At 46.3% G+C, this 15,591-nt stretch overlaps 2 protein-coding genes across 15 annotated transcripts in view; both read left to right on the top strand.

The window, feature by feature from the left end:
- Positions 1 to 14,386, top strand: part of LOC119341278 — a 25,395-nt gene extending 11,009 nt beyond the window's left edge. Inside the window, exons 5-19 of one of the 14 annotated variants that reach the window (XM_037613200.1) lie at positions 5,313 to 5,335; positions 5,427 to 5,522; positions 5,604 to 5,741; positions 5,822 to 5,893; positions 5,983 to 7,473; positions 7,570 to 7,644; positions 10,716 to 10,858; positions 10,952 to 11,059; positions 11,326 to 11,385; positions 11,454 to 11,649; positions 11,878 to 11,928; positions 12,355 to 12,433; positions 12,516 to 12,572; positions 13,298 to 13,651; positions 13,987 to 14,386. In XM_037613200.1, coding sequence (XP_037469097.1) covers positions 6,099 to 7,121 — 1,023 coding nt within the window. In that variant the 5' untranslated portion in view covers positions 5,313 to 5,335; positions 5,427 to 5,522; positions 5,604 to 5,741; positions 5,822 to 5,893; positions 5,983 to 6,098 and the 3' untranslated portion in view covers positions 7,122 to 7,473; positions 7,570 to 7,644; positions 10,716 to 10,858; ... (6 more) ...; positions 13,298 to 13,651; positions 13,987 to 14,386. The other 13 variants (XR_005165048.1, XR_005165047.1, XM_037613194.1 and 10 more) reach the window with 13 other exon arrangements.
- A 945-nt stretch (positions 14,387 to 15,331) lies between these two features.
- LOC119350472 (conserved oligomeric Golgi complex subunit 5-like) overlaps positions 15,332 to 15,591 on the top strand; it is a 5,636-nt gene continuing 5,376 nt past the window's right edge. The window contains exon 1 of the mRNA XM_037618293.1: positions 15,332 to 15,589. Coding sequence (XP_037474190.1) covers positions 15,396 to 15,589 — 194 coding nt within the window. The 5' untranslated portion in view covers positions 15,332 to 15,395. The remainder of the gene's footprint in view (positions 15,590 to 15,591) is intronic.

Raw genomic sequence — 15,591 nt, 5'->3', positions numbered from 1 at the left:
GGGGGCTTAGCTGCAGCCCAGCGCTCGCCTAAGTTATCAAAATCCTACTGAGTGAAGAGCAAACCTCTCACTCGGGGGCTTAGCTGCAGCCCAGCGCTCGCCTAAGTTATCAAAATCCTACCGAGTGAAGAGCAAACCTCTCACTCGGAGGCTTAGCTGCAGCCCAGTGCTCGCCTAAGATATAAAAATCCTACCGAGTGAAGAGCAAACCTCTCACTCGGAGGCTTAGCTGCAGCCCAGTGCTCGCCTAAGATATAGAAGTCCTACCGAGTGAAGAGCAAATCTCTCACTCGGGAGGCTTAACTGCAGCCCAGCGCTCACCTAAGTGGACTAAGGAATAAGTCGATTGCAGTAAGCGCCCTGCTTTGAACCTGCAAAAGACATTTTGAGCCAAAAGCAATCATATTCAAACGCCAAATTCAAGTTCGGATCGATACCTAAAGGAACCGAAAGTGCTCAGGTGCTAAGCCCGTTAAGGTTTATCGGTTACAACTCCACTCGGCATACCGAGGCAAATTTAAAGCGTCGAGCTTAGAAGAAGTTTTTTACCCCTCCTGTGGAGGGCTGGAAGGTGCAACAAACTCATCAAGATCAATTCCATCTGCGATCCGAGTGGCAGCCGCAAGGAAAGTTTCCATAAAGGACCTGAAGTCGTGTTTCTTGGTGTTGGCCACCCGGAGGGCTGCCAGCTTGTCTTCTCGCGCATCTTTGCAGTGGACTCGGGCCAGACACAGAGCAACATCTGCACCGCACCGAGCCGAGGACTTTTTCCACTCCTGCACTCGACCAGGGATCGTGTTCAAGCGAGCTATCAGCGACTCGAGATCATTCTGAAGTGTCTCCCCGGGCCAGAGCGTCGAGTCGATGCGAGATGTGGCGACCTTCAGCCTTGCAAGATAGTCCACGACAGCTGCAACACGGGACTCCAGTCGGAAAACATTCATGGCAACTTCGTCGTTCATCGGAGAATTGACGGGGTCAAGGTTTGGTTCCAGCCGGCTAGTTTCTTCTTCAAAGTTTTGACAAAATTCTGCAAGGACGATCACCGAGTCAAGGCAATGGTCGAATGGAAAAACCACGGTTGGAAATGATTGCCGAGCATAGAGATTTACCTTCAAGCATAAGAAACAGCTTCTTGGCAAGACCATTCAGGAAGGCCTCCAGATCTTTTTTCTTCCCAAGAGCAGCTTTCAGATTGGCATTTTCTTGCTCAAGCTTGGCGACTGAAGCTAACTTCTCGTCAACAAGCTTGATCTTCTCAGCTAGTTCAAGGTCCTTCTTCCGTTGGGCCTCCCTCACCTTACCTGCAAGTTACAGCAAGATTAGATTTTGAAACAAATGAAGGGAAAAAGCAGTCGTCAAGGTCTCACCAAACATACCTTCGGTCTCCTCCTTTGCCTTCGTCAGATTCTCCTGAACCAGCTTCAATTTCAGCTCGAGCTGAATGTGCTTGTTTTCCAGCTCAGAGTAGCGAGCCACAAGGTCACAGGAGTTCTGCGAAGAACCAATCGACTAAATGTCAAATATAATTCACTTCCGAGTGGAAAAGGAAAAATCATGCGTTTCTAAGACTACAGCCGAATACAAGCATTCGACCGTAGTCTCGGGGACTACACCCAGTGGGTGCACTCAGCGTGCCCCCACTAATCCTATTGAAGATAGAGTCGACCAGTCGACCTAAAAAAAAAGAGATATATTCTTTAAGACTGTAATCGACTGCAAGCAGTCGACCACAGTCTCGGGGACTACACCCAGTGGGTGCACTCAGCGTGCCCCCACCGGTTTGCGAAATCCATTCGACATAGTCGAATGACGAAAAGACTGAAATTATAAAGCCTAAGGCCGACTGCCAGCAGTCGACCTTAGCCTTGGGGACTACACCCAGTGGGTGCACTCAGCGTGCCCCCACTAATCCTATTGAAGACAGAGTCGACCAGTCGACCGGTTTGCGAAATCCAGTCGACATAGTCGAATGACGGAAAGACTGAAATTATAAAGCCTAAGGCCGACTGCCAGCAGTCGACCTTAGCCTTGGGGACTACACCCAGCGGGTGCACTCAGCGTGCCCCCGCTAACACGGAGTTTAAATCGACACACCCAGTGAGTGACTACTATAAATTCTGGAAAGGAAAAGTTTTTGGTAGCATATCCTAACAGAACAAACGGTGGTCGACTGACCTGAACATTGCTTTGGAGGGCAGAACTGGCGTCGTAAGCTGCCTGGCTCGCATCCCGGATGGTCTTCAACTGCTCCATCATGATCCCTGCCTGGCGTATCGCCTCCTTCGCTGCGCTGGCTTGGTCCTCTGGGACGTGGTGCGTCGTGAAGAGGGAGGGTTGCGGAGCACTCGTCAGCGGATCTGCGAAGGACACAGTGTGTCGAGTGGTGTTCTCCTCCTCCGCGGCCAGAGTCTCAGGCACCGTCACATCCTGGGTCACCCTGCTGGCAGACGCTTTCCTACTCCTTCTGTACTTCAGCAGTTCCTCATCTTCATCATCATCAGGGAGAGTGATAACAACATTGGATGGAGCTATAGAAAAGAATCAGAATTAGAGATCATGAGTCAGTCGACTAAAAATGGCGTTAAGAGTATAGTACCTGGTTTTGAGGTTGCTGCGTCCTCCATCTCATGGTCATCAGCCCGGGCTGAGGTCTCAGAAGTAGCAGCACTGCAACTCCAAAGAATCAGTCGACTAACTCCAGCGCCAACCAGAGACAAAGTTCACACAAAACAAGAAGACTTAAGCAACATGATTACCCTGATATGGTGGGGATGGACACCTTCATCTTCGGCAGGTGCTTGGTCGGCTTCGACGGGGCCGCCCTGGGCTGCTTCGACGCCTTTTCAGTCGGCGCCGGAGAGGTGGTCCGAGGGCGCTTGGTCGACTGTGTAGCAGTCGCAACCCCCTCGCCGCGTTCGGTCGCAGGATCGTGGACAAGTTTCGACTGCCTTTCCGAGCGCGGTGGTGCGACCTCCTCCTCCTTCTCCTCTTCCTCGTCCTCATCGTCATCATCATCATCGTCATCGTCATCATCATCATCATCGGCCTCAGCGGCGTCCGAGTCCCACTCCTCCTCCTGGCTCTCGCCCCCGCTCGCTTCTCCCTCCTCAGTCGGAGCCTGCGCTCCGTTGGGCATCGAGTACAGTTCAGTGAGGGCCTGAGGGACAACAAGACAAAGATCAGTTGACCGATCGGCAGAGAAAACAGAAATAAATATGACGAGAATACAATGGGAAGTGGAGCAGACATACCTTGTTTGGGTCACTGTGGCAGTCGAGTGGAGGAATCCTTCTGGCCCCGCGAGGGTTGTCCTTGTTCCCAGTAACAGCGGCCATCCACCTTTCCAGAGTGGCATTGTCGACGTTTCTGGATTGACCCGAGTCACATCCTCAGTCCCGCAGTACAACCACATGCAATGGCTCCGGAACTGAAGAGGCTGGATTCGGCGCCTAAGGAAAACTTCCAGGAGATCCATACCCGTCACTCCCTCCCGAACCAACTGAACTACGCGCTCCATCAGCATCTTCACGTCAGCTTTCTCCTCCGGAATCAACTTCAGAGAGGAGGGCTTGTTCACTCGGTCCATGGTAAATTGAGGGAGTCCACTCGACTGCCCCGGCGTCGACTCGTCCTGGCAGTAGAACCAGGTCGACTGCCAGCCTCTGACTGACTCGGGAAATGTCATGGCTGGGAAGGTGCTCTTGTTCCTCACCTGGATCCCCAGACCTCCACACATTTGGACCACTCGGGTTCTTTCGTCGCCTGGACTCGCCTTCTTCACGGTTTGAGAGCGACATGTGAATATGTGCTTGAACAAGCCCCAATGCGGTCGACAGCCCAGAAAACTCTCACACATGGACACAAACGCGGCAAGATAGGCGATAGAATTCAGCGTGAAGTGGTGGAGTTGCGCTCCAAAAAAGTTCAAGAAACCATGGAAGAAAATGCTCGGCGGCAAAGAGAATCCGCGGTCGACATGGGTAGCCAGAAGCACGCACTCACCCTCTTCCGGCTGGGGCTGCCACTCTTTCCCCGGAAGCCTCGCAGCTCCATGAGGGATCAGGCCCTCGTTGGCCATGTCGAGGAGATCCTTCTCCGTGATGGTCGACTGGATCCAATCTCCCTGGACCCAGCCTTTCGGCAGGCGAGATCTAGACGAAGACCCACCGCGGCTGGTGGATCTCCCCTTCGCCTTCTCCGTCGCTGACGCCTTCTTCGCGCGCTCCAGCGCCGCCGTCTTCTCCTTGACCATGGCTACCGGCGGGGCGCGTGAGGAGAAGTGGTGCGGAGGCGAGAGCGAGCACGTTGGGCGGAGACGAAGGGGGCAGAGAGAGAATGCTGAGGCACTGTTCAAAAAACCCTCGCCGGGCGCATTTATAAGATCCCTTCCGAGTGGATGACAGGTGGGCCCGGTCGATCTAATCATATCCTGGAACTGTTACGCGGGCGGGATACATGGCGAAGAAAGCGGCGCGGGGATCGAGGCGTCTATGTCCCATCCCATCCGAACGCCGCGGTCCGCTCCGCTTCGCGCGTTTCCCCAAATTTCGCATCCCGCGGAATCCGCGAACGGCAGATCGGTCTGTCAGGCGCGGGATTTCCTGCGATCCATCGCTCGGAAATCGACGAAGCCCGAAAGATCACTCGACGAAAGAAAAGAATGGATCGAGTCGACTGAAGACAAGTTGCTCACTATCAACGAAGAGATTCTCTGGCTCAGAACAACGCACGACCAGTGTGCAAAGGTTAATCAGAAACAGCATCAACTCCTCCGTCACTCAAAGCCTCAATCCATTCGGGGGCTAATGATGGGGTCATGTACCTAGGGTAGGGTCACAGACCTGATCTAAGTACCCTGCCCAAGGACACCCTTGGAAGAGGTCACCTTCCAGTCGACCAACGAGGGACTCACTCGACTGACTTGAAGGACTCGGCCACGAAGACTCACTAGACCACCAGAAGGTCAAGAGGCACTCTGCACTGCAACAGCCTGTAATTAAGTAGACTTTATGATAGTAAAGACACTTTATGTGGGGCATCACCTGTAACGCCCCGGACTAAATACACCTTAAACCCTTCATTACGTGGGCTGGCTGGGGTCCTGGCGCACTCTATATAAGCCACCCCCCTCCACAGGCAGAAGGGTTCGGCACCCTGTAACTCATATACACATAATCCACTCGACCGCCTCCGGGCTCCGAGAAGGGCCTGAACTCGTACATCTCTTGTGTTTACAACCTCTCCATAGCTAGGACCTTGCCTCTCCATACCTACCCCCCACTCTACTGTCAGACTTAGAACCACGACAGGTGTCCTCCTTGAAGCCGTACAAGTACGTGTGTATCCATTGTTCTTCTTTTATATTTTGCTCCTAGGGATTGATGATAATTATTTCGTTACTGTGTTGTTTGCGACGTGGTTAGGTGATGGCTGGTTCCCTTTTCTGAGCTCGACCGTGGCTGCGGTAAATCACAGAAAACGGAAAATGTGCGTTGAGTTTCGGCGCACTCGATATGAAGGTGCATGAAAGTTCTTCGTTTGTTGTTAGTTATTGTTGTTGGCCGTGTGGTGTCTTACTTGGTTCTGCATGTCCTGTTAAGAACATGTCGTTGATGGGCCTTTGCCGAAGGATTGGCATGGTTTCTCGGTTTATGTGAGTTCGAAGGTGACTGGGGTAGACCGCAACAGACGGAAAAGACGGAAAGTGTCGATTAAATTGTGACGTCCTGGATGCGAAGGTGCACGAGATTTCATGGTTTGTTGTTAGTTGTTCCTATTTGCCGTATGTTCTCTTATTTGGTTTTACATGCCTTGTCAGAGATTGTTGTCCAAGGGCATGTGCCGAAGGATTGGCAAGGTTTCTCGGTCAAGTTTGTCGAGTCCCTTAAAGGTACTTATTAACAAGACCTTTGTTGTTTTGGTTATGTGATTATTTTCTTCCTTTTACCCTTTGTTTGTGGCTGATAGTTTTGCCGTTAGCTTGCTATGCAGATAGGTCGTACTACGGCCCTCCGGATTTCTTGTGCCAATAATGTGGTGCCTCCTTTTGGTTTGCTGAGTGTTCAAAGTCCAGGTCATCCTGGACACAACGTAAGATGGTTTATAATCGCTGTTGTAAAGGCGCTAAGGTATATATTCCTCCCTTTAAGGATCCCCCTGCCTATCTCCGTGAGCTCCTTCGATTCGATGGTACTTCTCGTGCTAAAAAATTCATCCGGACTATACGTGAGTACAAGTGTATGTTCGCTTTCACTTCGATGGGTGCTACTATTGAACGCTCGTTTGGTGGCAGCCGTGGACCTAAGATTTTTAAGATCAGTGGTCAAGTGTCTCATCGTATTGGTTCGTTGATGCCTAGCGGTGATGATACACCTAAGTTTGCTGAGTTGTATATACATGACCCAGCTAATGAGATTAGACATAGGATGAATGCCTTAAATCCAGATGACAAGCCTACTGGGGGTGTGGATGAGAGTATTGTGGTTGGTCTTAGAGACATGCTTAATGAGTTTAACACATTGGTACAGACCTTTCGGGAGGCGAGTAAGATGATAGAGGATCGTAGTGATGAACCCATCGAGGATATCTCGATTCGTATTATTGGACCTTCAGAGGGTGATAGTCCACAGTTTAGTTTGCCTACAACCACTGGGCTTGCTGCTTTAGTTGTCGGTGGTGGCTTCACGTTAGAGGCATCTTCTCGGGATATTGTTGTTCGCAGTCGTTCCGACGGTTTGCAGCAGATATCTTCTCTGAACACTACATTCATGCCTCTGCAATACCCGTTGCTTTTCCCTTATGGAGAGATAGGGTTCCAGGTGGATGTTCCTCACTTGATTGTTCCTAAAGAAGATGATGACGATGGACCTATAGATCCTAATCCTGCACCTGGAAGTCCGACCGTTGAGGCGTCCTCTTCATACCCTTCTGGGGGTGGTGATGCTTCCACAAATAGTCAGAATAGGATGACCATGCAGGATTACTATCGTTTTATGTGCCATTACAAGGGTGATCAGCCCAATCCATATTTATGTTATGGTCTCCTCTCCTCCCAGTCGGTTGTTGATGCACGTGCGTGCATCGATGAAAGTAGATTGTGGTATATCATAAGAAATTAGGACATGCTTAGATCAGAGCACATGCAGGGTATTACTGATGCGGTAGGTGATGGGTGTGTTGATGGTGATGCTCTTGGGAAGAGGGCCATTGTACCTTCCAGTCACATAGGCGGTCGTTGTTACTTCCATGAAAATTTCCATGATGGCCTTGCCGTTTGTCGGGTGCACGGTGCGCCTAACATATTTACCACTTTCACTTGCAATCCCAAGTGGCCTGAGATCACAAGTGCATTGGAACCAGGTCAGATGCCTTCTGATAGGGCGGATATTGTTGTTAGGGTCTATCACATGAAGCTCACCGAGTACTTGGATGAGATTAAGTCAGGCCGGGCTTTTGGCCCCATTACAGCTGGTATTGTCAATGTTGTGCTCTATGTGTGGTTTTTTTAATGATGTTTTACTTCTATTGGCTGGTCTGTCTAATTCAGCTTTTATGTCCTTTTTTCAGTGTTGTATACCGTTGAGTTCCAGAAGCGGGGACTGCCTCACGCGCATATACTTGTCTGGCGGAGAGGGGGTAACGGTGAGATTGGTGTTGAAAATATCAATTCATTAATATCTGCTGAAATACCTGATGCATTGCTTGATCCTCTAGGATATGCTTTAGTTTCTGAGTTTATGATGCACGGTCCGTGTGGTGAAATGAACGATAAATGTGTCTGCATGAAAAAGGGTGTTTGTTCTAAATATTTCCCAAAAGATTTTAGAGATACCACTGTCATTGATGATAATGGGTTTGCCTTATATCGACGTCGTGACGACGGTCGAAGGGTCTATAAAAATGGTCATTACCTTGACAATAGGCATGTTGTTCCTTATAATATGGCAATGCTCAAGAAATTCTAGGGACATATAAATGTAGAGTGGTGTAATAAGACACAGGTGATGAAATATCTCTTTAAGTATGTCACCAAAGGTGCTGACTACTCTAAGGTCATGTTAGAAAGGCTAAAAAAATTGACTAAATCTGGTTGTCGTACAGTAGATGAGGTTCAGGAGTATCTGATATGTCGGTATATATGTGAGTATGATGCATTGTGGCGCATATTTGGGTTTGAAATACACTTTAAAATGCCGTCGGTTCAAAGGTTGACCGTTCATATGCCTGGCATGAATACTATCTACTATCGTGCTGGTGCTGACCTCACGAAAATTGTTGATTCTGACTTCTTGCGAAAGACTATGCTTACTGAATGGTTTGTTGCGAATGAGATGTTCGAAGATGCTCGTTCATTAACTTATTGCGATTTTCCAACTGCTTGGACCTGGGACGCTAAAAAGTAGGTCATGGCATCCAAGGGGTGGGGGTGAAAAGATTGGTCGCGTGTATTATGTACATCCTTTGAGTGGTGAGTTGTATTACTTGCGCATGCTTTTGATGATTGTTAAGGGGGCTAGGTCTTTCGAAGATCTTCGAACATATGATGGTCGTCTTTATCACACCTTTAAAGAGGCTTGTGCCGCGCGCGGTTTGTTAGGAGATGATAATGAGTGGTACATAGCGTTTGATGAAGCGGTTGTTTGGGGGTTTGGGCATCGACTTAGACAGCTATTTGTGACTATGCTCATGCATTGTTCTATCAAGGACGAGATGGGGTTCTTTGAACGTTACTGCGCTATCATGTACGATGATATCCAACATGGGTTGCGTCGTGCCCTGGGTAATCTAAACTATGTTGTTCCTCCTGAAAGATTGAGAAATATGCTTCTTGATGAGTTGGCTGACATTTTCTTGAAACGTGGTTCTGATATAAGAAGTTTTAACTTGTCGTCTCGCTCTGGCAAAGGTGAGCAGTCTGATGATAATTGTCTAATTCATGAGGAACTGTCTTATGATGCATGTGCTCTGTCTAAACAGTCCTTGGTTATGTTTGATAGTTTAAATGAGGACCAATTGGTTGCTTATAAGACGATTGTAGAGTGTGTGCAGGCGGGGAGACCGGGCTTTTTTTTCTCTGGGTATGGTGGTACTGGGAAGACATACCTGTGGAGTGCAATATGTGCTTTCCTTAGGGGCGAGAGGAAGATAGTGCTTACTGTTGCGTCGTCGGGCATTGCGTCGCTGTTGTTGCCTGGTGGGAGGACTGCTCATTCTCGCTTTAAGATACCTATTCTTCTTGAAGATAATACACAATGTGATATTAAAAGAGGCTCTAAGCTTTGTAAGTTGTTGATGGTATCCTCGCTTGTTATTTGGGACGAGGCGCTGATGACACACAGGAAATGCTTTGAGGCTGTAGATAGAACTTTGCGTGATGTCCTCTCTGTGGCTAATCCAGATCTTGCTGATATTCCGTTCGGTGGAGTAGTGATGGTCTTGGGTGGTGACCTTAGACAAATCTTACCGGTCGTTGAGGGAGGTACTAGGCCTCAGATCATTGATGCGGCAATCACGAATTCTCCGCTATGGCATTCTGTTAAAAAATGTCGCTTTCTATTAACATGCGCTTGGGTGTGCATGGTGCGGATACCCAGGCGCAAAAGGATGTTGCCTTATTTAGCAGATGGGTGCTAGATCTTGGGGAAGGGAAGTTGCCTGTCATAAGGCGAGGTGATGAGGTTGAGGCTTCTTGGATACAGATACCGGACGACCTCTTGGTTTGTACGTCTGGTGATCCAATAGCTGCTATTGTTTCTTCTGTCTATGGTGGTTTTTTTTCATAACTACCTGAACTCTGGTTACTTGCAAGAGAGAGCCATTTTAGCCCCTACCAATGACCATGCTGAGGATATTAATGATCATATTCTTGCATTGGTTCCTACTGATAGCAGAGACTATTTGAGTGCTGATTCTATTGATGATTCTTCGGATTCTGTTAGGGACAAAGATGTTTACTATCCAGTCGAGTACCTGAATGCAACTAAAATTATAAATTTCCCAAATCATAGGCTGACTCTTAAGTTTGGTGTTCCGGTTATGCTTCTTAGAAACCCGAGCCAGGCAAATGGTTTGTGTAATGGTACACGACTAATTGTAAAAGAATTAGGTGATCGGCTTATCGAAGCTGTCATTATGATTGGCTCACATGTGAGTGATACTGTTTATATCCCCAGGATTGAATTATTGGCAAAGAAGGGAAATGCACCCTTTGTGCTTAGACGTCGCCAGTTTCCTGTTTGTGTGTGCTATGCCATGACAATTAATAAGAGCCAGGGACAGACCCTGTCTGCTGTTGGTATATATCTTAAGGGTCCTGTTTTTACACATGGGCAGCTGTATGTGGCAGTGTCTCGTGTTACGTCGAGGGCTTCTTTGAAAATCCTTATATTAGATGCTGATGGCAAATGCGGCTCTGAGACCAAGAACATTGTTTTTCCTGAGGTCTTCCGGGCCGCGGGGATGACTTAGGTTTGTGTATGATGGTAGTCTTCATTTTGGTAGTTTTTGGCATGCTTTTGTGAGTTGGATGCTATTTTGGGTGGTGTCATATAGTGTTGGCTGAATAAATATGTCGTCCCATGCGATGGGGGTGATATTTTGAATGTTCGCGTGTACTGGGATTGGCTTTATATATTCTGCGGTTTGGTTTATGTCATAGAGAGTACTGAGTTTAATGGTGAAGTTGCGTTTTGGTGCTGATACTTTTGTTGTAGATGGCGATGACTGATCTACAGGCTTTTGTTGTGGGGAACAAGAACCTGACCATCTGTGTGTATGTTTCGCTCTGTAGCAGCATTGTGGATCCACTGATAATGGTCCTATCAAACACACTGACATGGTCTTTTTGGATGTGCAGGTACATGGCTTCTCTAGACCCCGTGCCCTATGTTGTTTGTAATTTTCTCCTGCCTTTGCTTCTTGGTAATTGATGTTTGTTGTTTATTGGCAGGTCTAACATATATGCTGAGATTGGTGAGAAGCTTGTGCCTAAGTAAAATTGAGACAACCACATCCATGTTGTTTCTTGGCATGGGCAACCACATCTATGCTAATATTGGTGAGAAGCACGTGCTAATACCCTTTTTTGTGACTTGCATTGATATATTGATATTTTTCTTAATTGACCCCACCAAAATATATCTCAATGCAGCTATTCTCTAATCTAAACATGGATGACTTTCAACAGCCTCTTAGTTTTCATGCATTTAGCAAGAGAATGCTACTTTGTTACTTGGTTTGATAAAATAACTACAACAAAGATATATAGATCTCGTGTCTTACTCAATGTGTTCTATAATGATGAAAGCCTCTTTTATTTGCTAGGCTCCTGAGCTCCTTTATAGGTCTCTTGCTGTGAAGCTTGTGGTTGGCATGACTTTCAAGGTCTGATATCCTCTAGCATGCAACCATTTTTGGAGGGACTCAAGTTTGAACTGACTGATTTCTTCCAGCATTCAATTCTTGTGAGGGTGGAGTTGGAGAAGGTGGGGCGTCAGAGCAGAGCCAGTTGCAGCATCCACGACCTCCTCGGGCATGACCAATCCTGCCAGATTGACCAGGTTGCGGGGTTTGGTCAGCAGTGTGTGTGGCCAGTGGTTGGAGCACACTAAATTCGAGGAACAATGCCGTCGTCGACCATGGATTCAGGTAGTTCCTGATTTTCTCTCCTGTTGTGGTGGTCCTACATGTTACTATTTACATGATGCATTGGTCGCAGTTGGTGTCGTGCTTACGTGTCTGCTATAATGCCTATGCCGCAACATGACATGTGTTAATGTAGTGTTTATTAAAGTTTGGTCAGCATGCTCCAATGTCCATATGTTTATGTTTCTATACCTTATGTGATTAAACATGGGGTTTATCTGTGTGTAACAGATCCTGAGAGTTTTGTCAGGATAGGGAGAGACACTGAGGCAAAAGGCAAATGTACATGCTCCTTATTACTTATCATAAACATTTTCCTGTGAGTTTTTTTTATTGTTTCTCATTTGAAATTGGATTCATAATGATGCCATTGTTACATCTCATTTTGTAGTAGTTATCTTCTGATATTATGAGTCTAGGGGATTATAAGTGCCATTCAACTGTTCACTCGTATGAGTGATCATGAGATGCATGTACTGTTTGCCATAAGATTCTGCTACTCTTCCTGTAGCTAGCTGGAGCTGCCAAAATAATTGAAGTGAGCATGTTTTATATTAGAAAGAATTTAATTAAACCAAATGTATTTTGCCACCCTTGTGGTTGGACTAATATCGAAGCAATTTCGTAAAAAAAATCCTGGCCACCAGATTATTATCCAAGCATTTTCTGACACGGGGTTGAATCTTAAATGGTGGATGCTTTGTCCAGATTGAGATCCACCACTGATGACAGAAGTCTGCTACCCTGCTCCTGTGAAGGTCACCGAAGGCCTGCGCCTCCCACCGTGGTATCCTCTCTCAGCTTGCACCTCTTCATGTGAGCTCCTCCTCCCAATTTATTCTTACCACTGTTTGGGTTGTTTGATTCAGGTTTCTTTTTCTAAAATTAAATCAAGTCTCGATGAATGAGATGGAAGCGTTGTTCAGGTTGAAATTCAGTTTATATTATTCAATCAAGTCTCGAGGAATTTTCTTTGCAGTGTGCATGAATTGCCCCTCCTGCACAAATTGTTATGTCTTATGGAATCTTTTTGGTTGACGTAGTTGTCATATCATTGGTGCAGTTTTAGTTACGTTTTTTGGTCCCATGTATATCCAAATGGAAGAATACTTGTGGTTTGGTACAATTATATTCCAAGTCGAAAAATACTGTATGTGTTAGTATCGGATGATCCAAGTTGAAATTCAGTTTATATTATTCAATATGTATTCTAAAAAACATGTTCTGTTTGGCACCATACTATCATTCAACTTAAAAGATGGCTTAACCGATTAACCCAATTTAAAATCTCAGCGAAACAGTTGGTTTAATTCTGTTTGACATGCTCAGTTGCTCCACATCTGTTAGATATTAAATAGTCCGGTTCTTCTTTCTATAAAGTTTGGCAATTTAAAAATCTTTATGGATGTTTGCTTTATTAGTTGTATCAGATGTTCTCCTGCTTAGTCTAAATCAGATAGGGACTTTAAACATATTCAGTTTAAATAATGACAAGCTTCTGACTTTCTTTATCTCCTTCTGTTATGACTAATAATGTTTTGCTTAATTAAATGTCATGTATGCATTTAAAGTTTTCAACTTTATTCATGTTCTTGTGTTCTGCTTATACTTTCCCAAGATAACAAGATGGTTTCTGGCAAACAATTATCAGGAACTTCAGCTAGGTATGAGGCACAATAAAGGTGGCAATAAGATGTGCGGACAATTATCTTTGTTTTCGTGACCATGCTGATGAGGGTGGAGCTGCCATTGAGGCACATTTGGCCTCCGAGGTATCAAACCCTCCAACCTCCATTTTCTTTAGGATGGTCCCGAGCCCATCTCACCTTGGTCTTCTCTCCTCCATGGATTCGATTGTGTGCATGGATGAGGAAAGAGTCATTGCAAGAGGTGTTGGTGGAGACGGAGGTTGAGTGGACGATCGACATACACGACGTCATCTATAACTGCCTCTATGGCTTCCTCGGCCTCCATGTCAGCCTCCCTGCTTCACTAAAGCAAAAGGGTATAACTCCAGTTCTCATTCTTATACATAGTTCTTACAATATAGATCGATGATATATGATGCTTCCATGGTAAGATAAAGGAATGACTGATGCTATTTCCTGGCCTATGGTTGTTGACTACTCCCTCTGTTCCAAAATAGATGACCCAACTTTGTATTGAAGTTAGTACAAAGTTGGGTCATCTATTTTGGAACAGAGGGAGTACTATTTTTTATTGCCATGGTTTATTGTTTGTCATCTAAAAACTGATTCAGATGGATACGAGGGTCTTTTAATTTGCATCTGATCGAGATGCTTTGTTCCTGATTCATATTTGTTTGTCCATGATCTTCAGGTTTGCAGCGTTGTGTGGTGATGGCCCTGCCCCTGGCCAATATCGATGCTCATAGGAGTGATCTTTGGCTATGGAGGCGTAGCTTCGGATGGTCTACAACAGTGTCTGGTTTCTCTGCTGGCTCTAATTATGTCACGTCATGTTGGTTGGCATACATTTATTTCTGTATTTGGCACTTCTGGTTGGCTGATGTTGTTATGTTGTCCACGGGAACACAATACTTATGTTGGTGTCTATGATAGACTTTTGTTGTTCTACTGCCTGCACCCTGTTCGTTTAGAAGATGAAGGGGATGGATGCAAACTTATGTATGCAATGCAGGATGATCATGGTAGCTTATGTAATTGTCGCTGGTCTTCTGTATGAACGGTTTGCTTCGATATTTTTGTGTTATTTTCTCCCCTGATGCACTACTGAATGCTTCCTCTATATGCACAACCTGGTCTAATTATTATGATCCTATGTACTCCTAATCCTATTCTATCATGCCGCATTTCCTGTAATACATCAAGTATCTATCCTTTGTGTCTACATAACCTGGATTGGTGCTTGCTGTTGCTACATATTTGATATGAAATGCCTATAACCCTTTGGTCAGCGGCCCATCAGAATTGACAACCATCATAACTATCTAAATATTCCTCTGGCACCTCATAGGTATCATGCTATGTTGTATTTTGCTTTGTTAGCGGGTTGGGTATGGCTGCACCTGGTGGGGGTGCGGCAAGCTGCACTTATTTATTGTTTTGAACAATTCATGAGGTCAAATGTCCGATGAATTACTTTCAGTGTCGAACATTGCACTACTATATTGTTTTGGATTTTGTGGCTCAAAACAGCTATATGAGAGGTTTGATCATTGAGCTTTTTTTTATTAATTCGTTGATACATTTCCATCTTGATATAGTCTTTGCATTTTCATCCTTAATAGATACACACACACAAGGGGGTTGGGTTTCGGCAAGTAGCACCTCTTTGATTAAGTTGTCATGTTACATGTGCTAAACTTGCTTTCCTACTAATGCATCATGCGGTTTGATCTCCGCTACTTGGCCATATCGATTGGACCAGCACCTGCCGTTCTAGTGCTACATTATGTTGTCCCTATTGTACATGCTCTTATGAAACGGAGGGAGTAGTTGAATAAGATCTATTTTCATCCTGAAAAAAGATATCGGCTTTCGTAATGTGAAAAATGTTCCCTCTGTAAATACAGCGTGACAGTGAATAAAAATAAAGCGTTGACATTCATGTTAAAAATCGAAAATTAGTGGAAAAGGGTTTTTTTTTTCGTGAAATTAGCCAATTTTCTCAACCTTCTAGCGACCAAATGACGCCTAGTGAGTAGTGAGTCTTCCGGATCTCTCCTACCCCCAGATCCACCACCCGCCCCGGCGACGGCCACCGCCATGGCCGCCCCAGCCACGCCGCGCCTCCTGCTCTCGCCGACGTCCAAGGACCTCATCACCGGAAGCTCCTTCGCCTCGCCTCCTTCCCCCACCTCCTCCTCCCCCGACCCCGCCTCCCCGCTCGACGCCTTCGCCTCCGATCCCGTCCTCTCCGCCTTCCTCTCCCCGTCCTTCTCCCCCTCCGACTTCTCCTCCG

Source organism: Triticum dicoccoides, chromosome 1B (genome assembly GCF_002162155.2).
Source record: "Triticum dicoccoides isolate Atlit2015 ecotype Zavitan chromosome 1B, WEW_v2.0, whole genome shotgun sequence".
Lineage (NCBI taxonomy): Eukaryota > Viridiplantae > Streptophyta > Magnoliopsida > Poales > Poaceae > Triticum > Triticum dicoccoides.
This window is presented reverse-complemented; position numbering and strand designations above follow the sequence as displayed.